The sequence below is a fragment of the Anarhichas minor genome, unplaced genomic scaffold (genome assembly GCF_050575085.1).
Source record: "Anarhichas minor isolate MPS153535 unplaced genomic scaffold, ASM5057508v1 ptg000011l, whole genome shotgun sequence".
Lineage (NCBI taxonomy): Eukaryota > Metazoa > Chordata > Actinopteri > Perciformes > Anarhichadidae > Anarhichas > Anarhichas minor.
In genome coordinates this window covers 777,105-803,700 of record NW_027466457.1, presented here as the reverse complement: position 1 = coordinate 803,700, position 26,596 = coordinate 777,105, and the positions used below count along the sequence as shown (strand labels likewise).

Sequence of the window (26,596 nt, the reverse complement as noted above, 5' to 3'; positions counted from 1 at the left end):
AATAAAGAAAAGAGGTTAAAAAAAAAAAAAAATCTCCCAAATTCCTGTCTCATATGTTCAGAGTGCGGCCGACGTCTTGCTGTCCCACTTTGTGTTTGAGCGTCCATCCACGGTTTAAGAGTGGAGGCAAATAGCTGTCCACGGTGCTGAACCCGGGTAACGAGGAGGAGGAAGAGGAGGAGCAGGAGAAGGAAGAAGGAGGCAGATCCTCCACCCAAGGCCACCTTTGGTCTCTGTCATGAACCGTCGACTGGCGGGTTTGCAGGAACAGTTGGCCCTCAACCGAACGCACCACAGCTGTCGAAACTCGCAGCAGACAAGAGTCACGTATGTCATCATGGGAGTGGATGACTGCACGGAGCGCTTATGCAACAGTGAAGCGGGATGCTGCACAGCGATGCAACACACATACATCATTACATGGTGCCTTTCTCGGCTTTAGTGGTTTTTATTTTTTATTTGAGATAACCTAAACTGTACATTTATCGCAATTTACTCTTATGAATTAATTTAAAATCGTAATCAAGCTTATCTAATGATTCAGCTTTATTAAAATAATATTATATTAAGAATTATAAACACGGCCTGGATGCCCTCACTCAGTGAGGGTTGATATTCAAGAAGGCACACTATTGCCCCCTATGGACATATCATTTAAAAAACGTATGGCTCCCCACGCTCGTAAATCGATGCAGAGCTGGTGAAATTAGCAGAGAAGGAGCAGGAGGTGATGAAGGAGAGCACTGTTTATCTCAGGCTCCTTGTAAATGAGTAGCATATTGTTTGACTTTTAAATCAACTCAAGATGGGAAAAATCCATATAACTTAAAACCTAAGTAACTCAGTGTGTCAGTTGTGGACATATAATCATGAGTGGGATTGAAATAGATTCTATAGAATAGACAACACCAACCTGGTAACGTCATGTTGAAAAATGCAAAGTAGAGGGAGCAGAGAAACTGCATGCACAACAGAAAATCAATTCTCTGATCATGAGCAGTCCTTTAATTGGCTTTAAAAATACAGATTAGAGTGCTGCTATTGATTACAGTTTGCCTGTTTTTTCTGTGGCCTTAATTGTTATTCTGACAAATGAAACACACGTCTGAAAGAAACAATCAGCATGGCCGTGCAAGGTCAATCGGCTTGACAGAGTGGAGGAAAATTACTGGAGACAACTGAATATTGACTGGATCATCCTTTATCAAATAAAGGCAGTGAGGATGCGTATTAGCTGTATGGTTTCAATATCTTGATACATGAAAAAAGAGCTTTTAATAATGCTAAGTAAAAACAAAAGACCATCGTTAGCTCGACAGTGAATCCTGAAGGAATCATCAGCTATGAAAAGCTTCTTCATCAGTGTGGTTTTCTTGGCAGGCTGTTGATGAGACTAGAAGAACGTTCTGCAGGTGAAGAAAGAGGAATTAACATGTAAGATAAGAATGACAGTTGCACCAAATAAATGCTGTTGAACCTGCTGTACTTTGTTAACTGGACTGCTTAGAAAGGTTTCATCAGGAAAACCTTTTCTTATACTGTGCTTGCTTCAATCACTGCACATTAAACACAACAGACCAACACACATGCAGGTGAGTTTTAGAAACCCCAAATAATCAGAGCTTAGACTAAACCAAAGTTTTCTTGTCTTTTTCGTTTTTTGGCTGATCAAACCCTGGGAACATTTTTTCTGTAACAGAGGAGGAATCCCCCCCCCCCCCCCCCAGTCCTGGGGAACAACATCAATCAGAACAACTGCTGAAGGCTGGCAGGAGTCCTAAGCTGCTTTTATGAGCTGACAACGCAGGACAATACCACAGAGGCCACACATGTACACATTTGTTTATAAATGGCTCGCTGGGGCGGGATTTGGCAGATATATGGAGGGATGGGTCACTGATTGTAGTAGTTGTCTATTCACTCGAATAGCATGGCTGTAATGCTGTAGAGCACATGTTTCAGCAATAAAGAAACATCGCCCTGAGGCATTCTTCAAATAGAAAACCCTCATACTGTATACACTGTATACACTCACTGTCACGCTAGCTTTTCTTTGAAATAGCCAAGCTGTGACAGCAGTACATAAATCTGACAGTTTGACAAAGATGAGGCGAAACAAATATCAAAATACTCTGCTAGTTCCTTCTGATTGACAGGGAGAGTGTCGCATGTGCTCAAGACAAAATAGAGGGGCCAAACAAAAACAAATGCCACACCAAACATCCCCTCTGCAGTGAAGAGGAAGTATAAAGACTAAGTCGATTACCAAGTTGAGGGTGAGGTAGGAGGAGAGGGAGGGCTAGTGCTGAAGTAGGTAGCCGTGTCTGTACAGTGTTGCACTGCCTTCAAACACCTTGGTGTTCACAGTGGGACTGACTGATGCTGACTTAGGGCTGCTTACACATGCACACACACACACAAGCCACGCAGTCATATACTGTAAAATACTGGGCCAGTTTCATTAGATTATGGCCTAAATGATAACAAAAATGTGCCAGATGTGCATTTGAATAATATACATATGATGCAAAAATGAATTATACACGGACTAGAACATAAATATTTATCAGGAATGCTTACACTTCATCTTCATATTGTTTCGGAGGGGAAACTGCAATCGCAACATCAATCCAGTCCTAAAGGTAAAAACAACATTTACTTTAATTTTTTACTTGACTGAATCAACAGATTGTGAAAACAACAAGCATAAACATATATTGAGGTGGAAGTGGTTTAAGTCAAATCGATAAAACACCCTACTGTTGTAGCTACTAGGGTAAACAATAGCTTTCTTTAAAAAAAGGGAAGAATGGCATTTAATTTTCCTCTAGTCTGAGTCCTACCCCTCCACTGTTCCAGGCCCGACCCAGAGAGCTTTGTCCCTCAGTCAAAGTGGCATCAATCAGGATCTTCCCATTGACAGCCATAAGTTCATCCCCGGGTACAACGCCACCTACAAAGACACACATCAGAGATGGCTCACTGTCAAACATGATTATTCACAATAGTAACACACAGACAGTGAGTGCCAGAACCAGCTGCAGAGATAAATATAGTCCTCGTGAAGAGACGCTCACAAACTTGAATCGACTTCAGTAAACACTTAACATGTTGTCCCTCACAGTGATGCACTGTTGTAGTGGGAGTAAATATGTCCTAAAGCTTGTATCTTAACTGTATGCACAAAGGTAGGTCAGCAAGCTGGCACATTCATAATTGAGTGTTTTCACTTAAATCTAATGGGCGATTTTTGTTGTTTTTATGGATTTAAAGATAATCATTCAGTTAATATCTGAAAATAGAAAATGAACTGACCATGCTTATCTGCAGCGCCGCCTTCATACACAGAAGATATCACCAACTTTCCCAGCGGTGAGTCTGCGCCTCCCTCCAGAGCCAGGTCAAGCTGCCCAGTCTTAAGAACAATGAACAAAAGCATCAACACCACCAGCCACGTTTTAGAATATCACACTTTAAATGTGATTCGGGAGATTTTTCTCATCAATCAAGTGAGTTATCTGAAGTGAAGGCAGAAGATGCAGTACCTTCTTGATTCTCAGCAGTCTCACATCTCGCCCGTCTATCTGCTCCGAGGAGAACTAATAACATAGAAAGGATTGAAGAGGGTAAAAGCACAAAACAAGTTAAATAATAAATAGAGGTGCCAACATAAAGAATGTCTTTGTACTCTGAATATATTTGTATGGCAATGCTCAGTAAAAAAACAAGAGATGTATAATACCCTTTGGGGGTTATTAACCATATATAACTTATGAGGAGAGAACTGCTGCTCGACAATTGTTCACTTTAGGTAAATTATTGTTCTAATCAAACAAACTGAAAATATCCCTTATTCACACAAAAGACAATTACAAAAAGTCAAATTGACTATATCTGGCTCACTAGCAAGCTACTAGAAGTTAGCTAATTTAGCATCTAGATAAAGCGGTTACGTGTAATTGTTCTGTAATTTGTCTAAATTGTTGTAATGCTAGTTATAAGGTATCTTTGGTACAACATAATTCACAATGGCTGCCATGGAAATTAAACATTTTATAAGATAATATAAAATTAGCTATAATGGTTATTTAATCCTAGCAGACACAAAAGGTTTACATTTCTAGTTAGCTGGAGCTAAGACCTGCTAAATACCACTGTCATTTTAAACTGCCAAATATCTTTTGCATGTTGTAGTGCAAACACTATGAGGCATACGATACCATGGAGTAGGGATCGAAATCTTCCTCGTATTTCTGAAATCCCTGAAAGAGAATTAACATGTAGTTCATTAAAACAGATCAATACGTTAATAGGTGGTCAACAAACTAGACGAGAGGAAATATGAAGAAATCTCAGTAAATGTCAGCAGGTCAGATTTCCTTTGACAACCAGTTTTATTTTCGAATTTTCATACCGCCCTGTTAAATGAAAACCATGATGACAAATTGGCTTTGAAAGCCTCCCACTTTCATTCAATAATGACAAGCATAGTTAACAGGAACACGCGCACACACAGAAAATCAGCCCTAATCAGTCCCACCAAAGACATCAGCAATTTAATTTAATGGAGGGAAACGGAAACAAAGGACATCACATTAATCCAGCCACGATCACTCAGAGAGTTCCTCTTCTTGAAAAATAAACACACATTAATTTAAATCCTCATTTCCTGTTTTGATGCAACCATAAAGAATGAACCCATTTGTAAACTTTATTTTTATTTGTTGTCGCTGGAGAAGGCAGTTCAAATCAGCCCAAACAATCTAACTGATGTCGCATTTGTAATGAAAGATACAGTTAATTTAAGGACACTGATGTTCTCTGTCTCTGAGAAAAGTGGAGTTACAGGAAGAGGTAAAACAACCAACTTCCTTCCTAGTATTGCAAACTGGACCAACCAATGTAAGAAGACAGATTACAACCACATGGAGTAATTGATGTACAAGCCATTTGTTACCAGATCAAAACCAATAACAGCAGTAAGACTGTGACATGCATTCCCACACTGTATCATGTAGCTACACAACTGGACCTTAAGGCAGTGATGCAGCCTAAAGAGAGAGGACAAAATAAAAGAAGACACAAGAGATCCACGAGGAAACCTGATGTGTGAGCATGTGCAGAAGAATAGGAGCAAAAACACTCAAGAGAAAAAATCAATCAATGGAAGTGTTGATTGGTATGGATTACTTGTCGTTTGCCGTTTGATTTAAAAGACGAGTTGAAAGGCACCATCCGTTTCAGCATTTCCGGAGGCTGAAACACAAGAGCAGTTATCAGCTTTAGCGAACAAATGAAAACAAAACAAACATCCCTCAGTACGATGCTGGAGTTGTGTTCGCTTAGCCACACAGTGATGGCTGTGGTTGGCTGCAATCAGCATTGTGTACTATTTTATCTGCTGTAACTACATTCAACAGTGATGTCACGGCGTACCGCCACGCCACAGAGTACACTGCTACATCACAAGGTGAGAAGTTAAACTATTGGAGGGTGAGTCAACCACGCCATCTAAAAAAATATATCATAAACATGAGATGTTTTGGTCCAATTCACTCAGGTAAAAAACTAAGATAAGTATTGTGATGATGACTGAGACCACCTACTTTATTTTATCATCGTCAACAAATCCCATGAAAAGACCAAAATCAATACTAGTCTAGAAGAATTCCCTTTCATGTCTGTGGCCGTGACCAACAGCAATCCTATTCTACTATTACAGTCCTTGGGAATATACTACGGCACAAAACATTATGTCAATACTTTCAATTCAATATATGAAATACACCACAGTGCTAGAGTTGTGTGCTGCAGCAGTGTAGACTGCTCGACTGACCATCGTGGTAAAACATATCAGGGGAAAGTGATGATGATTTATGGCAACCCTTCAGCGCCTACCGTCAAGGTGCCTCTCAGCAAGGCATTTCACCTCCGGCTGCAGAGATGCTGCTGAACTGAGGGTAGAAGTGTGTGGTTGTGTTCTCAGGTCTATTAACGCAGGGCAGAGCGTTACTGCAAAGGGTTCCTCCAAAATAAATGCAGTTTGAAAAATAAACGATATGGCCAGTTTCATTAGAGCTTTTTGAAAGAAGGGATAGATGGCTTTCCCGTGTGATCTAATAACCAATAACTAATAACTGTTTGTGTGAAACAGCTAGAGAGTCTGGAAGACTCACCAGGACTCAAAAAAGAGGAAGTGATTAATCTCTCACCCAGATGATGGTAAACTGTGTCAGATGTCTTAATGTTTAATGACCCTGTTGCATTGAATCAGGATGGATTTATGCAGGGAGCAAATGATTGCCGTGTGGTGTGTTTCATACCAGGACATCAGAACGGAGTGCAGGTCTGAGTGGATCTGGTCGGTGGGTTTGGGACTGTGGCAGCATGACGGGTTTAGACATGACAGGGGTCATCTGACGCCTCTGGTTGGGGGGACTAGGAGCTAGTTGCTATTGGGGAAAGACCATGATTCCATGCAACAACCGAGTTTATGTTTGGATTTAAACAGTAAGTTATTTTACAAAAAAAAGCATCTTGTTTTGGGAGGATTTTTACAAATGTATAAAGTTCATAATATTGACTTAAATGGAAAAGGGTGTTTGCAAAACTTCAATCCGATTTTTAAACAAAGACACTCACCAAGGGGGTGCTTGAATTGGAAATGCGACTGGCATGGGAGCTTTTTCTCATTACCTGAACCACAGTAAAACAAAATGAATTTCTCAGCCTCCTGGCACAGACGGAGCACTGCAGGCATATCAGTGCAACACACACCCAGATGCACTCCCATCTCTCGAGATATCAAAGCATGGCTGCGGTTTCAAAAGCATTCAATGCATAACCCATTGGATGAAATGCAAATGCCCTAACAAACGCAAGCGCACACACTTTAAAAAAAATAAATCAGCTCCTCTCATGAGCAACAACATGCTACTTTCATCACTTCTACACACCATGCAACACTCCACTCACTAGAACAATCCACACAGCTACAAGCTGACATCAATAAGTAGCTGAATCTTTGAATGCCTTTCCCTCAGTGAAGAAGTAAATTATAAATCAATGACTGCGTAATTCAGTCATGCTATTACAGTGCATCGCTCTCTCTTCATGCATCAAACATCCCAACACATAAAACTCAACACGCTCATAAACCTATTCAATAAAGAGAACCGAGTCCTGCAGCTTTGAAAACGCATTAACTTTATGTGCCCCCTTTCTTTAAAATGCTAATGCAACTTTTCATAAATGAGAAAAAAAGAATCCTTGCCATCTATCAGAACAAAGCAATCCACACATCATCTGCCTCACATGAGAATCTCTAACCTTTGGACTAGAAGGGTAGGACATTTCACTGGTGTTTGACGAGTAAATGCCTCCTCTTGGCAGATAGCCACCTGTCTCCCACTCGCTCCTGTGCTCTGGAGGACTGGGAGGGTGTTGGAGGTGATGGTGATGATGCTGGCGGTAGCCGCTGTGGGTTCCCACTCGTTCTCCTGAGTGTTGTGGGGGTGGGGGCGGTGGGGGAGGAGGTGGAGGAGGAGGTGGTGGTGGAGGAGGGGGTGGCGGCGGAGGAGGCCGTGGAGCAGGCTGAGGGGAGGATGGAGGCCAAGACGACTGAGACGGCGGAGGGTAGTGGGAGGAAGGTGGGCGAGGGGGTTGGGGAGGCTGTGGTTGAGGCTGTGGTTGAGGCCTGCGCCCCTTGTTGTTCAAGGTAGACGGGGCAGAGGGAGGTTTTCTAGCGCTGGTAGGAGAAGGAGGCCGCCGCTGGGGGGATGCTCGAGGCGAGGGAGGGGAGTAGTGGGGTATTGTGGGGTTCAGCTTGGGAGAGGGTGGAGGGAGAGGCAAGGGACGGGGAGGCTGGCTAGTGCTGGGCTGGGTGGGGGCCAGTCTCTTCAGAGGGCCCCTCAGGCTCTGATCCACGTCATCCAGGTTAATGTCATCCAGATCAGTGGTGGCCAGATGGAGGCCGCCGGGGAAACGCTTCACCTTGGGCACCGAAGCAGGAGAGCGCGGCGGGGAGAGCTTAAAGTCACAGTGACATGAAAAATGACTCGTTTCACCTCATATCAATTCTCTGACACACACATCTATCCCTCCAAAACAATGTAGAAATAAAAAAAATTGAATAAGATAATGAGATGGAATGTTTTTTTTCTTTTTGTGGTATTTCAAAATTCATACTCAAAAACTTCTATTTTCACACATCTCCTGCACTTTCCTACTGATTTCACTTCCTGGAAAATAAGCTATTTTTAGTGGTATGAGCATCTTATACACACAGAAGAAAGACTTTCTGATCTGTCCTTCCCCACGTCATTTCACTCCATCACCAACTAAACATGGCAGGAAGGAGGTGCTTTAATGCTATTATCAGCAACGCTATGCTACTGTATTAGAGCTCTACTCATCTCCTTGCAACACTAACAAGAATTGGCATATAACTTTGTGTAATGTTGTATGAAACAAGAAAACATTGTTGAGGAGCTCTGAGTGCAGAGAGGTTTTGACAGAGGAGGTCTCACTCTGTACCTCTGGGGATTCATTCTCCACACAGGATATCTGCTCCAACCGAGTCTGACAAAGACGCTCCACCCAGTGTTGCACTTTCTCCGACTCCTCGAGGTCTTCTCTCTCCGTCTCTGAAACCTGGTACAATGGGGCAGCATCAGACAATAGGAATTAGCCCGATACACACACATTTACACGCTGAGCTTTAAAACAGCCTTTAGAGCATCAAAACAGAAACAACATGGTTGCATTTAGTTAAAACCACAATTGACACCCTGAGAGTTAACGGTGCCATAAAGTACATCATAAATATTAAATGGTTTAATCCACATTGTCACTTTGTTCAGTATTTAAGAACAAATCCACTCCACAATTCACTTTGGTAAGCCCTTGTTTTCGTACCTCCTGCACCAGACGATTGATCTTCAGCTGCTTCTCTCGTTCATACATTTCTTCCTTCTCCTTGGCGAGTTTCAGCTCAAACTCCATCTCCTTCTTGTTCTTTCTCTGCTCCTGCAGTGTGTCCGTGTTGGACACTTTCTTCTTTTTCTTCTTCTTCTCTCCTTTCTGAGGTCGCATCAGTAAGTCAAAATAAAAAAGCAGGGGACCGACAAATCTGCCACTCCAAACCACGCAGCACGACATGCAGAAACAGCTAGCGACACCACACAGTGTTTGACGGATATAAAAGCCCAACAAACAACTTTAAGTCTTAGAAATGTTTCTAAAAACAACAGCTCTGATCTTGAATATGTAACAGCCACTTTGTCATGCTGACATGAGAACTATCTGTCTTTGCTTTGTAGCCACTCTTTCACCACGCTGAAGTCAGGCAGCTGACAGTACCTTGCGGAGTGACGGCAATTTTCCCTCGTAGCGATAAAACCAGCCGAATGCTAAGGATGGAGATGAACACAGGTCACTCAAAAATGTGTTAAGTTACATCCAAGGTTAAAACACAGACTCAGCAAACTCCAAGCAGTGCATCTATTAAAAAAAACAACAACAACATGACACTAAAGAACAACAACACAACACCCCAAGAGAAAAAAGAGACAAACAGATTAAGCCTGCTCCATTTAGGCACTCTGAATAACTACATGGAAAAATGCCTTCAAGTGATGCAAGAAAAGACAGCTTTCAACAGCTGGACTGGTTGTGTGTCATCATTTTCAGCAGCATCTAGCAAAACAAATGCAACTAATTGAAATGGTACGGAAACCTCTCCGATGGTTACATTCTGGTTGTCAAAGGAAATCTAGCACCAGGACACTAGGACAGGGACAGCTGAGGCTCCAGACTCACTTGTCTGTCCTGATCTTCCTCCTTGTCTTCCTCTCTGAAGGAGCCGGCTTCATCCGCTTAGACAAGAGGCCATAAAAGCAACAAAGCACACAGAAGTGACAGAAAGAGACAGAGAGAGCGTGCGTAGGAAAGGAGGGAAAATGGGGTGAAATCCAGGCAAGAGCAACTTCTACAAATCGAATGGTTAAAAGAAAAGTAAATATGTAGGTTCAGGAGTAAATAGAGGATTCATGCATTTCAGGACGAAGACTCATTCAGGTGTCCTTACGAGAACTCTTGGCTTTGGTGGTTTGTGACTCGGGTGGGGCGGGTGATGGAGTGCGAGGGCTCTTAGGACTTTTGGGCCTGTCTTTGGCTCCCCAGTCCTCCTCCCACTCTCTGCTGTGCTTCTTCTCCACAGCCTCAATCCTACGAAGGATGACAAAGCAAGTGAGAGTTGGAAGATATTTACAAAACAATACTGAATCGGCACTTTAAGGACATTAAAAACACAATATTAGTTGTATACTTGTCCATCTCCTTTTTATATCGCTCCTCTTCCTCTACGGCTTTCTGAGAGATCTCCATCTTTCTCCTGTTAAAACACATGATGGAGTTACAAAATAAAACTCTGTCCACACAACATGTGGCACAGATGTGGCATAAATACCATGGCCAGCAATTGCTATAGCACAGGGCTATAAATACAGAATATATGACTTTAATCCAGTTTATGGCAGCTAGTAAGAATGGCAGCCTTGCTTTATCGTCTGATATTGTTGGCATCAAAGCACTGAGAGAACTGAGCGTGTCCTCCGAATTTACAAATGCCTGCGAAGGATGTGCAAAATATTTACTAGTATGAACATAAATCAATATAGTGATGTAACAACAGAGCAACATAGGGTCCTCGGTTGGATGAAAAATCAATGTAAGTTCTGTTTACTTTCTGCGCAGAGGTCAGTTTTCTATTGGTTGATGACTTTCAGTCTCAGATTAACCGCATGTTGGTATTTCCCAAGCTATTTAGACAAACTGAGCCCTCCAGCTAGAGGAGGATTTTTGTTAAAGCCGTTTCAAATGTCAGCAAAAGTTGTTTTAATCAGTTACTGATCTCAATTTCAGGGTAAGGATGTAGTCTTACTCTACATTTCAAGATTTGAAACTATATGCCTCCCATTCGTCACAATAGAGACACTAAAATGTCTTGGGTACAGGTACAACAAGACGGCTGTCATTTTTCTGACATGCAACAAAAACGGAGTAAGTTTCAAGAAAAGGAGTTTTGGCTGTTCACTCACTGCTTCTCTCTCTGCTGCTGCTCTTTAACAATTTTGTTGGTCTCCAGTGCCACCCTCTTCTGGTGCATCAGCTCCTGCCTATCCAGCTCCCTGCGGGCCTCCACTGCCAGACGCTCCTCATCTGTCATGAAGAGCTCTCTGCCCTGAGAGGCGACAACAGCCAGAGACAACGATCAGGGAAAGATTTAGTGTAGAGCAAGCATCCCCCAACATTTTTTGGCTCTGGAGACCGGCAGGCGAGCCCAAAACAGTTTCCCTGAGCAGGGTGAGAGAAACTAAGGCACAGCCTAAGAAGCATTGATTCATTGTGTGTGTGTGAACAATTTCTAATTAGTATACAATTACTATCTATGTGCAGGAACACAAATGTATACAATATATACAAGAAATACTGGACTGTATACATTCCCAAATATTTACTGTTGCAGGGTTCCCTGTTTATGCAGATGAAGATAAATAAATGCATTATTCAGGCATCAATGAAAACTATGAATCAGAGAAGACTACTTGTCTCGAGGTAAAAAACCTGCCGAGTGACTTTACTGATGATAAATGTTGCTCCTGCAGACAGCCGGGCTGAGGCACAGGCAGTGTGGTAATGTCATGTCTCCAAAACAGACTTTTAAATTAATCTGTGCGGTGCAGGAATGCAAAGGGGAAAAGGCAGAAGTTTGTGTTCCCACATGCAGAACAGATAATCCCTTACCCTCTGAGAGATCAAAGAATCCCTATCTACATATTGTTCTATGATTCCCAACGCAATACAAACACCAATTCTAGCCATTTTACTATGAAATTCTTTTTGATTTAACATTTTTAACTGGCAACACATTTTTTTTTATCATCCAGACACTTGAAAATCTATATATATATAGATATATATCTATATATATATAGATATATATATATGTAATAAAAACACCATGGCATAGGTGTCACTTTATCTAAGATGATCAATTTTGAAAGGGTTGAGTGTCTCATATGCAGATGTAATCATATGCACTGTATCTTAAAAGTAGTGTTTCCTGATGTGTTTTAGAGTGAATCCAATAATACTCACAAGAGTTATGAGTTCAAAAAGACAACATAATATTGAATGCTCTTTACATTATCATTTATTTTTGTATTAAAGGTAATGCAGTGTACTTACAGCTCCTGTCAGAACAGTAATAGTCAAACTCCTGCTGCTCTTCAGGACTCTCACAGCCTGGGAATATAATAACAGTTAGAATGTCTTTCATTTTGAAGATATATTTTATGAATTACATTAACAGTAACGGTCTCTCAAAAAGTATAAAAGACTCCTTGTAAATACTGCAGGCTTTGTTTTCTCCATCAGCAACTTTGGGAAACAAATCTTCATGAAGGACCTTTTTTTTTTCTACTGCAAAACCATTTTGGCTGGTGACACGCTGTTCTGGATGGGATCAACAGCTCATAATGAGGCAGAACAGCATGTCACCAGCCAAATAGCCTTTCACCAGCCAAATGTGGAAATGGACAAATACTTAAATTATGCAAAATTCACCTCTTTGTGGTCTGCATTTGTGAAATCCACCCCGTTCACCTCAGCAATCTGGTCTCCAACCTACATTTTAGGATAAGACATAGACGCAGTTTGCAGCAGTAGGAATACGATTATCACCGTTTAATAGAGGTATTCCGTTTGAGCAATCACCTCAAGTCCAACTTCTGCAGAAAGGGAGCCTGGCTTTACATTACTGATGTAAATACCAGGTTTCTGGGTTGGGCCACTGGAGATGCTGATGCCCATACCCTTGGTACCCACAAGGCTGAGAAAAACCTTCTTCTCTTTGATTTCTTTGCCTCCAATGGACGCCAAGCCTGCAATGCTGCCTTGTTTCTCCTGGGGCGGTTACAGAAAGTCCATAAGCTGTCTGCCAATGTGATACAACTTTTTAAACCGATAGCAACATGAAGCAAAAACTACATATGCCTCCTACCCCAGACTCAGACACAAACTGGTCGACAAACTGCCACTTGAGTGGTTCATCTGATGAGCTGGAGGAATTAAAAAAGTAAATAAGAACAAAGCAACGTCATTCTAGTCCATTACCTCCTCATTTCACCATTTAAACAGCTGTTTTAATCAAATAAAGTACCTTTTCACTGGGATCATCCCCACATCTGCACAGATGGAAAAAATAATTACAATAGAATTAATGATGCCATCGCCATTAAACGATATTCATCAATCCTGCTAATGTTGTTTGAGAATGAGTTTGTGTTTGACGTACGCCTGACTTTGAGTGACACAATCTTCTTCGTCTTGATGAGATTGATAACCTCCTCGTGGATACAGGAGGAGATGGAATATCCATTGATGCGCACAATCTCATCTCCAACCTATAAATCAAGACAGGATGGGATGCATGACACCTTCACTTTCAATACAATACATCAATCACACACAGTTACTGCTACTCCAACAACATCCCTGTCTCTGGAATATACCAATCTGATCTGTGTCATCTATTTACATTTAAATGTTTTATCCATTCACATAACTGAGCGTGGCTATCACACGTATGTGTCAATGTCTACACAGTCATGTGCAATACATACACACACAAAGAAATGCATTATATACACACATCGGTTTTATCTATTCTGCTGTTGTTGTCCTGATTCAGTTTTATCAATTCATTTCTTTGGCTGTTTTAACCCAGATTTGAAAGCCTAACAAGGGATGGCTGCTGTAAATGAGTCTCAGCTAGATGCCTCATCTACAGCTCATCTGTTGCATTGCTTCTCTGTAGGAAATGGTGATCTGTACGGTCCCTGTTAAGTAAAACAAATAAATAATAACTAACAATATATATTTTCAAGCAGTTGATAATGCATACTACTGCATACTACATGATTCCTTTGAATGTAGAATAATATTAATAAAAGTAATTATTTTCTCCCCTCACATTTCCATCATACCAGTAGTAATGTCGCCATGTTTTGCATTGACCGTGTGTCTCTCTGGGTTTAATCCAGATATTAGACAGGAGACTACCCTCACTTTGGATGTTATAATACACAATGACCCACAGCGGCCATTCAGTCTCATGCGTATTAAGGCATCGGTCTTAACAGGACATTCAATTTGTCTTTCATGACGGGAGTTATTTCTTTTATTTAACTAACGTCCATCTGGGTGAAACTGGACAATCAGTGACAGACATGAAAGCTCCGTAAGAGTTTTACAAACACGGTGCTTTGCCCCACCTAGTGGAGCCTGGTGTTACAGAGACACATGGCCACAGAAAATTCATTTGACTGACTCTACAGACACAACTATGGCTCCCTTGCCTAATCTTCACATTAATAAATATACTGATTAATGGCATATTATATACAAAAATACACTAATAAAATACTAATATATATATAGAAATATGCACATAACATGTAACTGAATAGTAACATACAAACAAAAGCCAAAACACACACATGTGCATACCTGAAGACCGACATTCCCGGCCTGACCGTCTTTGACCATCTGAGATATATAGAGGCCACTGCCAAACTCCAGCCCTCCTCGGACACTCAGACCCAGTCCATCCCGATGTGTCCGATCCAAACGCACCTCTTTCAGCTTCCTACACGATCAGGAGGGAGAGGAAGATGTAAAACAGGATGTATGAGCCATGTTAGACTTAGAAAAGGGAGACGGAGGATGGTTTCAGTGTGGAAACAAGGAGAATACAGAGAGTGTGGGGATGCTCAGGGATATTATGGTATATAATTGTCTTGGTAGCGTGTTTTCATTACGCAGGCACATACATTTGCGATAGAGACCAGATGTACACCAGTACCAGGACATGAGTCTATGCTGTACTCACCGTGACCTCTTTGGGGTGAGCAGGTCGTACTCCACCTGGTGTTTGAGGGGGATAAGAGGTCGGATGGCATCAAACAAGGGCAAGCGCTTTGGTTCGTTGATGACCAGCTTCAGGTCCCCCACCAACACCGGCAAATCCATTGACCTGAAAGAGGAGGGGCATAAACACTACATTTTATAGTTTACGTTTTGTATGTTTTATATACACAACGACTTCTACCTTCTGTGAAGGTACATTACAGAACAATAAAGAGGTTTTAGTAGAAATACAGTATGCACTGCAGTTGTAAAAATTAGGAAAAGAAAATGTTTTGGTATATATTAAAAACAGAATTGAGATATTTTGAGGTAAAAACAATATAATGAAATCTGATACAACACTGGAAATTGCACCTCAAAATTGACCGTAGAAATTCTCTGCTCGTTTTATTAATTTGTTTATTTACATCTGATGTTTTGTTTTTTTCTGTAGATTAATTCGACACTTAAGGGACGACTGTAGCCCAAGGATTCCTCCACTCAAGAACACTGCAGAGCTTTAGGTTCCCCATGGTATTGTGTCAGAGGCTTTTGTACCCTGACGAGAATGTAAGTCTGGAGGAAACATTCACCGCTTGCATTGTTTTTAGTGTGCACATAGCCACGCTTTATAATGCTGAACGGTCAGATTCAGAGATACTGACTGGGACATTGACTCTAGTTGAAAGCACAGAGTGCTTCACTGATTTAGCATTGCACCATAATGCTAAATTATGTTTGGTCAGGTATTTTAATCTAGCCTCAAGCAGAGATGGAGAACGGGCTACAAAGGTCTGGAAAGCTCACTTTTTTTCTAACTCCACATCCCCAGAGTTTTTACTTTTTCAAACTTATACTCTTCTCACCCAACGAATGCTGACTCAAGTCACTTGTTGAGGCAATTTATCACACTTCACACAGCTCCACTCTGGAGTGCTTTATAGAACTCTTTCACAGTAGCACAGCCCCTTTAATATTTAATTTTAAACAACAGTAGAAGTCTAGGACTATATTATATAATTGGTTTGCTGATGGAAAAACATCCAATTATCTTTCTTTCACAATTCAAAGGAAGCCAAAAGGCAAATAGAACAGCAATTAAAGCAACAAAGTAAAAGCTACTGTGTAAAATCTGTCCCCCTGGCCTCCTCTTTAAATTATTAACAAGTGTCATTTCAGTCCTGCTTGGAGCATGAACATAAAAAGAGCTTTTGTGGGTAACTGGCCAGGCTTGTCGGAGCACAGTGGAAACTGATCAGAGGCGGTGGGGCCACAGAGCTCTGGCTCTGTACAAAGATTAATTGAAACCTAGACCTGTAGCCCCCCCCCCCCATCCTAGACCCTCTGAGACCAGGCTGTTATCAGAAAGCTTGATGCAGCACACGGTTTAAACTGGAGGTCTGTGTGCATCGGAAATGTGTGTTACAAGATAAAGAGCTTTTAAAAACTAAACACAGTTAATAGAAGTTTGGACATCATCTTTCCTGCAGCTTTCATAAAACAATTACAGCAGATAAGAACAAATGTAGACTTTTATCTATTGTTGTTTTTAGATTTGCATATGTAACATGACACAAGTATAAGGTTGTGTTTTAAAAGACACAACCTATTCAATAACCATCAACATTGTATTCATGTAGGACTACAGAGGTGTGAATATACAGGTGTGTGCGTGACAAGAGAGAAAACAAAAAAGTAAAAGCAACTTTCTCGCAGACTCACACACTAACACAACACTGAGAGGTGACAGATGGTACTCACTGGTGATACATGCGAAGGACATCATACAGGTAATCCTTCTCAGCTTCATTTTCAATCAGCAACTCCACCTGCAAGAAAGGAAAAACATCTGGTGTCATCCTCCTTCTCACAGCTGAATCATAGAAAATGTCAGCCCACTGACACACACTGGGCCTCTCTCCTGTGGTCCTGTCAACGCTACAGGGGGTGAGCCGCCAGTGTGTGTGTGTGTGTGCTTGTATGTATGTGTGTGTGTGTGTGTGTGTGTGTGTGTATGTGTGTGAGAGAGAGAGAGAGAGAGTCATACAAACCTGATGGCAGCTCAGCTGCAGCAGAATGGTTTTGAGGAAACGCTTCGGCCAATCACCGATACAACACATTTCACTTTTCCCCCCCGACTAAAAATGTCCCAAACTACAAGCTGCAGGCTTCAAAACCCAACCTGAGTCGCTCTTTTGTCGGAGTGGTAGTTCAAACTAGGCTTTGGGGATGATGAGGCTCCTTGGACTAAAGCAGGTGTAATGGACTCTTCTCTCACTGTCAAACCACTGGGAGGGAATAATGGCAGCAGAGCTGAGGAACGGCTGCAGCAGGAAGGTCAGCAGTGTCATCTTACATCTCAGATACACACAGAGATGAACATTCACACCCAACATTCACACGCATCTCATCTTGAGCAGCGTGTACTCAAAGGTAGGCTTGGTCTTAAAGAGAGAGAAAAAACACATTCAGACACTACAGCCTTTTATGTAGGGATTAAAGCATTGGTACACTCACTAAAGACCCTTTCAAACGTGACAGCAAACATCCTAAATGGAGCCTTTTTGTATTTCCTGTTGCAATGTTTGTTAATTCAGTTGATGACAGGAAGCAAACTTGGACCAAAGCTGTAGTCCAAGCAACAGAAAGGTAATAAAAAGGTCTATGACTGCACTACGTGGACCCTGCTGTGAGGGCGTGTGCGACATGGTCTTTATAACTGCCATAAACGTCTCTTGCTCAGGGCTGTTAAGCACTCAGCCACTCCTGCAGCCTGAACTGCATGCAGACTTTGGCACCATATACCAAAGAGATCGTTGGTCAGTCAGATACCCATTTTAAAAGTGCACTGTCTAGTTTAAACTTTCAGTTTCACAAAAAAAGAGCTTATATAACTTTGTAGATGAATTCAGTATGAACAATAAACCCCCAGAGAACAAGACACCTGGCACTTTTAAATTAACATAACAGATAATAATGAGATTTTCCACTAATGTACAGTGAAACTACGCACACTCTCAACCAGAGAGAGGTACAGACACTATGATAATGCCCCACAAAGAAACAAAGCCTGATTGTGCCATGCTGGTCCCTCAGCCTCTAATTAAACCCGTAAATTGTCCCATCTCTTCCGCTCAGCGGCTCATCTCTGACACGATCTACATGATATAACGCTAGGATGCTCTTTGTGAAGAGCCTGCAATATGTGACACTGCCAGCCTGTGTGCAGCACAGATGGCTGCGTGGTGATCTCATATGCTCTGGGGCTGAAAATGCCCTGAACATATCACGTTCCTTTCCTCTGTTATTTTGTATTCATAGTTACCTTTTCAGGTTGTTGTGTCCCAACACCAACCACAAAACATAGTATAATTGGTGCTCAGTTTATGGAGCCATATACAATGGATTCAAACAACATCTATTTTATCCTGGACCAAAACCCTATGATAATGATGTCATCCTGGACAATCCATGAAAATAAGTTATTTCAGCTGAAATGAAAACACATTTGTCTATTAGCACCTCTAGTTTTGTTTATTATTTCTCTATGGGCTGTAAATTAGGGATCACTAGTAATACATTGTATTTTAACCCTGAGGTTAAACACAATTTCTAATTTGTGTTTGATTTATATAAATGCTTTGTGATTTACTCTAAGAAAAGCATTCTATTGAAATACCATTTTGAATGATTTTAACTTGTGTATTTCGTGCGGCTGTCTGTGTGTGCGTAACGTCCCACCGACAGAGACACCTGAGCCAGTGAGGTGACAACCAGGTGAGGAAAAGGCTTTTTAAGGGCTTACGTTAAGAGACATGTAATCAATATCGGTAGAGGACAATATGGTTGAATCTTACCTTATGCCGAAATTCCCGAGCAACTTTACGCTCCATCGCTGCGAGGCAGGAGCAACCGGAGCGACGTGAGATCCCGGTGAGGGTGAAGTTAGTCAGGAGTGGACCAGGGTCAGTGCGTCAAGCTGGTCGTTGGAAAACGAGAGCTTCCGGTTAAGATTTTCATGGTAAGACAATAATAACGAGGATAAAATTGTTGGGGTAATGAATATGATCAAGGATAACATTTACAAAAACAGAGCTCATCTTACTTTCAAGTAACTACCGATAGGCCTATCGTTTTTGTATATTTCTAGTTATTTACACACTTCCAATTCAGGCCTTTATTATAAAGGATCAACGTTTACTTTCTGTATTTCAGCAAACTTAAATAAAACTGTGGACAGTCGCTGCTTTGCCCTTCATTTGGACAACTAACGCTAGTTATTTAAACGCTTGGTTGAACTAGAATATATCTGTATCACAGATATTCCCTGACCATCATATGTAATGATTAACTGTTGCTTTAATTGTGAAAAATATCCAACATCACTTACCTTAAATGCCTCATAACTGACTTTAATAATGGTGTGGTTGTTTTATTAATTGTTTCATGACACTCCACAACACCGCATGTCGCTGGTGGGAATATAAACATAATTATTTCAACGAAGAAGACAAAGAGGCGGGACTTCCGGGTTTCAAAAGCTCGATAGTAACGACCAAACAGTTGTGCGTTTAGAAAGACAGAAGGTATGTAACATATATTAACGGTAGTGTGTTTGGCAAACACGCCAGAGACACATTTATGATCGCTATGTTGTTGTCCTGTTATGTGTCGACTTTATTTTAGCTACCTCTGAAGTTTCACCTGTAAATATATCAAATATGAAAGACGTTGTAGCAAATTTGCTTTGCGACAGGAATTTTGTCATTCTCATGAATTAACGTTACAACTTCAGTCTGTCCACCTGGGTCGAGTTGTATTATGCCTGTGTTAAAGCGGTAAAATGTGTAACGCTATACTTCTGAGAATAACGTTAGTAGACTTTGTTTTCAAACGTCCCGCTCCCCCTGGCGCCCAACCCATGCACACTGAAACACACGGTGGAGCCTTTCTTCATGTCAAAGTTACTGTTAACTTTTACATTATACTAACAGTTTTGGACTGGGCTTTTGCTTTAAATGTTTCAGTATGAAGCTATATAATGATTGCTCACAGGGGCTCTCCAAGCTGACGTCTCTGTACTTGCATGCATTTTGCAAAAGCTTTGTCTGAGTGGCCTCTTTTTGCAGAAAGTACGTGATATCTAATCACAAACCATTTGTGCACTATTGATGACAAGTCACTATTTTTTTTTTTTACTTATGTTGTCAGTGTTGTGTGCTGGGATGGCGTCGCCAACAAAAGATGCAACGCCACACAGGTAAGCTTCAACAGGAGGACAGACAGAGGAGAGAAACGTACTGAGTGTCCATGGTGATAAAGATGTAATGCTTTTAACTGTAATCTCCCTGATTTATGCTTAGACTGATTGTCAGTATGGTCCCCCACTGTTACAGTCCTAAGTCTTATCCCACATGGAATTAGTCTCACTCCTTAAGTGGGTTTAAATGCCTGGGTAATCATTTATTTTAATGTCTTGCCGTTTCTCAAATATACCACAGACAGGATAAAATATGCACAGGATAAAATATGTTAAAAGATACCACGGGCCTTATAGTTGAGTCTTAGTAAAGTCTTTTTTTATTATACTACAGAGCCAACATTCGTACCCCTGGTCGAGAACCTGACTCCCCACTTCCCCCCATCCATGAGCGGCTAGCGTACCTGCGTCCTTCCAGGGAGCTGCTCGAGTTCTACAGAGAGAAGATTGCCCAGTTTGACGGAGAACACGAGGACCTGCTGCAGATGCTCGACAAGTACAAAGGCATCACAGGCGACCAGGTGAGGCACAGCTCGGAGTCGTATGTGATGTTGTTTTTCAGGTACACCAGAGTATGTTTTAACTGATCCTCTCTCCAACCTTGATATCCTCTCAGCATAAATTGCAGTGTGAAGTACGACAGCGTGAGGGAGAGATTGCAGAGCTGCAAAACGCTCTGAGTGACATGCAGGTCTACCTTTTCCAAGAGAGAGAACAGTCTCTTCGGCTTTATGCAGAAAATGACAGACTAAAGATCAGGTTGGTGCACGGTTGATGATGAACCCGGATATGTAGACATGTGAATGCAGGAAAAGCACAGGTGTAGTTAATACCATAAATAGGGGCTTCTTTCTATCTATGTGTTCCAGATCCATGCCCCTGCTATTGTGCATGTGTGATTACTGACAAGGGTTACTGGGACACTTCAATAGAATAGAGCCATCATTAATCTTAGTAGTTATCAGAGTTGGAAAATCTCCAAGGGAAGTTCAGCTTTGAAATTTAAAATTACAATGTACCTTTAAATAGTGATTGATTATTAATGTGGGCACTGCGCTGTAGGTTGATTGATTGATACTTATTATACTTATTGAGGAGTCTTAATTTATGTATTTCCAATCGTTCTTTATTCTAAAACAATTTTATAAACTAGTTTGCCCCAAGTTTGCACAAATCCCACATTGTTGGCTGAAATTTAAGTACTAGCTAGTAACCTAAAATGAATGAATTTATTTGGCAAATTATTGGATTGTGTCTGCTGATGATATAGTAAAATGTTAGTTTCTATCTGCATATGGCATGGTAAATACAGCCTGAGCAGATAACCTCTATATTTCCATTTTATTACCAGTAACTCTCATAAAACGTTTCTACCATGAATGTTATTGCAACCCTAGTAGTTATACCTGTGCCTTTCCTCATATGACAAATTAAAAATGCTTGCTGTTTAGAAAAGGCCAATTAGATGTTAATAGTAATAGATAACTGGCCTATATGATTGTCTACCATTGGACATACTGCTGCATATTATTTAAAGCCTGTACACACCCATGATTCATCCATACATGTGTTTTTTCTTCATGCGATTGTGTAGCCATGTACAAGCTGAGGTGTAATCAGTCAGATTAAAGGAAAACACCGGTGTGGGTGCTCGGCGCCTTTTAATATCTGTCTTCAGTATTGCACTTCTGTACACACAACTATTTTACCCAACTTACTGTTGTACAGAGAGTTGGAGGACAGGAAGAAAATCCAGCACCTTCTTGCCCTGGTGGGTCCTGATGCAGGAGAGATCACATATTTCCACCGGGAGCCTCCTCACAAGGTCCATGTTTTCTTCATCATAAACTTTCCTCACAGCAGACGTCTTGGCAATTAATCACCTTAATAAATGCTGCATTGGCTGGCACACCTAAATGGAAGAGAGTTAATGTGATCAGTTCTACCTACATTTTTCCATGAGACATAAAAAAAGTTTGTTTCATTGTTAATTCATTCTATATTTCAGGTCACTGTCACACAGAAGAACGCTGAGTCCCGATTGGAGGAAAATCTCAACCTAAGGCCAACGAAGTTGAGACCTGCTGCAACCAGGAAAGGTTTGCAAATGCTTTTCTTTATTTCATATTTTTATTTTTGTCTTAACGATTTAAGAAAAATTTGAGGATCATTAAATATTTTGTTGTGTTCCTTAATAAAAGGTGTCAACACTGCTGTTGTACTTTTTTTGAATAATGTCAGTATCTGATCTGTTAATGTTTCCTGTTTAGTGAAACTCAAACACAGGAAGCAATGTTTCTTGTGAAATTTGACAAGAGGGCCCTTAGTAGACAAGCAAAATTATGAGTAATTGCTCCAGACAGACATTGTGCCACCCTGATTTCATGTCTGTTTAAGCAGAGAGCAGCAAGAGAACAAAATCAGCAGACGGGCTAAATGGAGAGAGCCTGGAACAATACAAGAGTGATAAGCAGACGTTGTTGCTACAGGTAGGACACGTTTTTCTCCTTGCCTCTCCTGTCTACGGTTTTTGTGATGAGTGGAGCAAGCTATTATTTTTGTGGCTCGTGTTTCCAGGTGGAGGCTCTGCAGGCTCAGATGGAGGAACAGACCCGTCTGGCTAAAGAGCAGGTAGAGTGTCTGCTGGAGGATCGACGGATTCAAACAGAGGAGGCACAGGCACAACGACAGAGAGATCAGGAGCGAATCACAGCTACGACTGACAAGTGCGTCTGCGTTTTTTAGTTATTCACGACTCAACTACCTAGTGTATTTTAGGAACGATGCTCCTTCCGCTCCCTTTTCCTCTCAATGTATAACTCGCACCTCTTCTCGCTTTTGACACCTCAGGCTCCAGCGAACCCAGAACCTGTTGTATGAGAGCACCAGAGATTTCTTACAGCTTAAGTTTGACACGCGAGCTCATGAGAAGGGCTGGATGGTGGAGAAGGACCGGCTGCTGAGGGATCTGGACTCCTGCCACAACCGTCTGAGGAAGACTGGATCTGCTGGCGCAGAGCTGGGCCGGACGTGGCAACCCAGCAGCAGCACAGCCCTGCTCCTCTCCCGGCCTCAGCCAGAGCTACAGCAGACACACAAGGAGGAGCTTAAAGTAATATTGTTTTATTCTAAAAGAACTAAAAACTTATATGTAATGTAGATATCAAAGCTCTTTTTGTTTTGGGTTGTTTGCTTGAGTTTTTTTTATTTACCTTATTTAAATTAACCATCATCAGGCAATGCAAGAGGATCTGAAGCAAGCCCACCGACTGGCAGAGATGTACAGGGAGCAGTGCATTACATTGGAGACAGAACTCTCCCAAATCAGAGAGGAAGGGGATGTGGGCAGGGAAATATTTACGGTACCGTGGTTGGACTGATGCTCATGTCTGTAAAATCCTCGCACACATCTCTGATTGTTCATATTTTATGGCGATCCCAGAGTTTCTTGATGTTGATGTTGTGCGTCTTACTAAATCTGAATGTGTGCAGGAGCGTTCTGACAAAATGGCCAAGCGTCTTCAGCTGATGACTCGGCGCTATGAGGCGCTGGAGAAGAGGAGGGCTATGGAGGTGGGGGGCTTCAAGACGGATCTGAAGCACCTCAGACAGAAATTCAAAGATGTAGAAAAACAACTCCTCAAGGTAAAAAGACTTTACAAATGGTTAACTAGTGTCTTAATTTTTTCTAACATTACATGCGTTTGTCCTGGTCATGGGTAAATTATTTTGTGATTTTAACACATGTGGTTTGAGCTCTTTTTCTTTCTTTTAAATAATGAACACCGAAAATATGTGATGTCAATCTATCATAAGTTATTATTTAAAGACAACAAAATGAGAAATAATCGTCTCCTCCAGCCTTGCATACTGCTGATATCACAGTTATAACGTGTAACCTGGTGTTTATGTATCCACTGTTTCAGGTTACTCTTAATATCGGGCCCAACCAGGACTTAGCCATTCTGCATGAGGTACGCCAGACCAACGGCCGGACAAAGAAGGTTCAGGGTGAGCTGATGGCGCTGAAGGCTAAGATCTATGGGCTGGAAAACGAGCTGAGATTCAGCTGAGGACTGGACTGTGGCGTCTACTGTCTACCTATCAAGGACAATCGATGGGAGGTTTATCGCGGTCGAGAATGTTTGTGTCGCTGTGTATAGTACTGAAACTTAGAGTTAATGTTATTTCTATTTTGTTCTTTGAACTAATAAAGAGCTTTTGCTACAACAATTTTGAATTAATGAACATTCTTTACAGAATGAATTCTGCCAATAGCCTATGGCTTCTTCACAGCAGACATCTTGACTTGTCACAGCAGGAAAAGCACAGGTGTTCTGAATAACGTTAACGATGGATCTGTTCTATCGTGTCCCACTAAGCCATGACCGTTTGATAGTGAGATAGCATGCACAGAATCGGGACGCTATAACTGAAGCAGCTACATGCTAAATTCAGCCAGCATGCATTTTATTTTATTAGCATGTCTAATAGATACTGTATTTTAGTTCATTCCTGCTCCAGTTACATTATATCATGGTGGTACCTGTGAAACTGGCAGCACTTCTTCAGTGAATTAACTCAATTTGTTTTCATAAATTAAAGTGTTTCTCTTTATTTTAGCTCCTGTTATTCTGTAAACTAAATATATTTTTACGGAACTTAACACAATAGGCAAATGTAAAATGGTAAGACACTCGACTCAACATATTAAATATTCCTACAAGCTACAGTCAGGAGAAGTTACACGGGTTAATTACTACTCTATCATACTGTAGTTAGTAATGTATTGTGATTATTAGTATGCCTACTGCCTGCATATGTTTATGATTAACAGAATGGTGCACAGATATTGTATTTAACAAACTATAAGCGGTATCTGCTTACCCTCTTTGTTTTTCTTCTGTGTGCTTCTTATTATTCATTGCTAACAAACATTTTGTTTTCTCTGGAAAAAAACAAAACATAAAATCTGTTGTGATGAGCAGTTATAATATGGAAGGGCATAATTCCTTTGATTTCTGTACTTTAAACACTACTTTTTAAGTTGACTATAAAAAGCTAATGAGTATGGTACCTCATCTCACTGTTTTTTTCCCACTAAGGTGTTCTAAAATCCTTCTGAGGTGTCATTTTAGTACTAAACTAAACATGCATTATATATGTGGGAAACCATCACCCACCACTGAAGTCACTGGTCAAATCAGCAGTTTCAGTTAGAAACACTTTATAGCTGAGTTTGGCTTGACAGCGTGTACAGGAATACCCTTCATATAGTTTGTGTTATGAGAATGTGTGTGTGCGTGTGTGTGTGGTTTCTGCAAAAAGGAATAGAACAAAATAGAAACAGGCATCGTAAGGAACTGAGCGATGCACCGCTATGCATAACACTGCCACAAGGTGGAGCTAAGGGGCCACAATGGTGCCAGATACACAAAATGATCCCATGAAAGGGAATAACAGCTAGACAGCAATTAAAAGTCAAGATAACAAACGTTAGCTATAAAAGTGGGATACCATAGCTTGTGAATACAACACATGCTTATGTACGGTCATAGTATCTGACAAAACTTAGTGAAATATGATTACAGCAATATAACGAGTTACAAATGAATTAACACAGAAACAGACAGCAGGCTCTACACAGGTGGAAGCTAATTAGGATGACCAGCAGCAGAGGAAATGAAAAAAGGAGCCATATTTACCTAAAAAGGGATGAATATACTATACATTATTCATAGTAACATGTATCTTGATGTATTTACAGTTCAATGGTAGTAAACAACAGTCTTTCAAAGGCAGTAACGTCCGTTTTAGGCTTAATTGGCCTAACGACTTGAACTCAGGATAAACTCCTGTGATCTGAACTACACTGGGGAGACCATGAAGGTGGAACATACCACTATGAGAGGAATTGGAGATGGAATAGTCCAAGTGGTGCTGACCTTTTTAACAATATCAATCGAAACCTGATCAAAACATAGTTGCAGTTTGTTATAACCCAAGAGTAAAACAGTGCCAATAGACGGCACAGTCAATTTGCATTAAAGGAAATATAAAATAAAAAGGAAAAAGGCAATAAAGGACAAAAATAGTGAATAAAGGAATTAATTCAACACGGAAATAGAGGCACATCGTACTATGTTCAAAAATGTAGTAACATTTGTTTTCATAAAAAATAAAGGTAGTCTATCATACCTATTTATGAATTATATAGGTTTATAAAAACATAGGACATCTTTCAAGAAAAACTTAATTAATGAATTTAAATAAATGTAATTAAATAAACAATTAAATCACACATTTACAATTAAATCAATTTCATCTGACTATTTTGTTATTTATGAATATTACTACGTTACTTTA

At 40.9% G+C, this 26,596-nt stretch overlaps 2 protein-coding genes across 2 annotated transcripts; one reads left to right on the top strand and one right to left on the bottom strand.

The window, feature by feature from the left end:
• Positions 1 to 946: 946 nt before the first annotated feature.
• ush1c (Usher syndrome 1C) lies at positions 947 to 18,863 on the bottom strand. Its single transcript, XM_076089733.1, has 26 exons — positions 18,828 to 18,863; positions 16,732 to 16,799; positions 14,954 to 15,097; positions 14,572 to 14,710; positions 13,358 to 13,466; positions 13,223 to 13,247; positions 13,064 to 13,121; positions 12,778 to 12,966; positions 12,628 to 12,687; positions 12,250 to 12,306; positions 11,100 to 11,242; positions 10,328 to 10,393; positions 10,088 to 10,227; positions 9,361 to 9,410; positions 8,917 to 9,081; positions 8,536 to 8,652; positions 7,330 to 8,028; positions 6,643 to 6,696; positions 6,324 to 6,452; positions 5,191 to 5,256; positions 4,221 to 4,262; positions 3,546 to 3,599; positions 3,316 to 3,415; positions 2,844 to 2,953; positions 2,581 to 2,636; positions 947 to 1,406 (listed from the first exon to the last, which is right to left on the bottom strand). Exons 1-26 carry the CDS (start codon positions 18,861 to 18,863, stop codon positions 1,394 to 1,396), a joined length of 2,889 nt encoding a protein of 962 aa, XP_075945848.1. The 3' UTR covers positions 947 to 1,393.
• Positions 18,864 to 19,486: 623 nt separating this feature from the next.
• Positions 19,487 to 25,306, top strand: ccdc77 (coiled-coil domain containing 77). Its single transcript, XM_076088805.1, has 12 exons — positions 19,487 to 19,556; positions 20,182 to 20,230; positions 20,565 to 20,751; positions 20,847 to 20,989; positions 21,959 to 22,055; positions 22,239 to 22,329; positions 22,631 to 22,719; positions 22,808 to 22,956; positions 23,081 to 23,342; positions 23,467 to 23,592; positions 23,723 to 23,875; positions 24,157 to 25,306. Exons 2-12 carry the CDS (start codon positions 20,196 to 20,198, stop codon positions 24,301 to 24,303), a joined length of 1,479 nt encoding a protein of 492 aa, XP_075944920.1. The 5' UTR covers positions 19,487 to 19,556; positions 20,182 to 20,195; the 3' UTR covers positions 24,304 to 25,306.
• Positions 25,307 to 26,596: the final 1,290 nt, after the last annotated feature.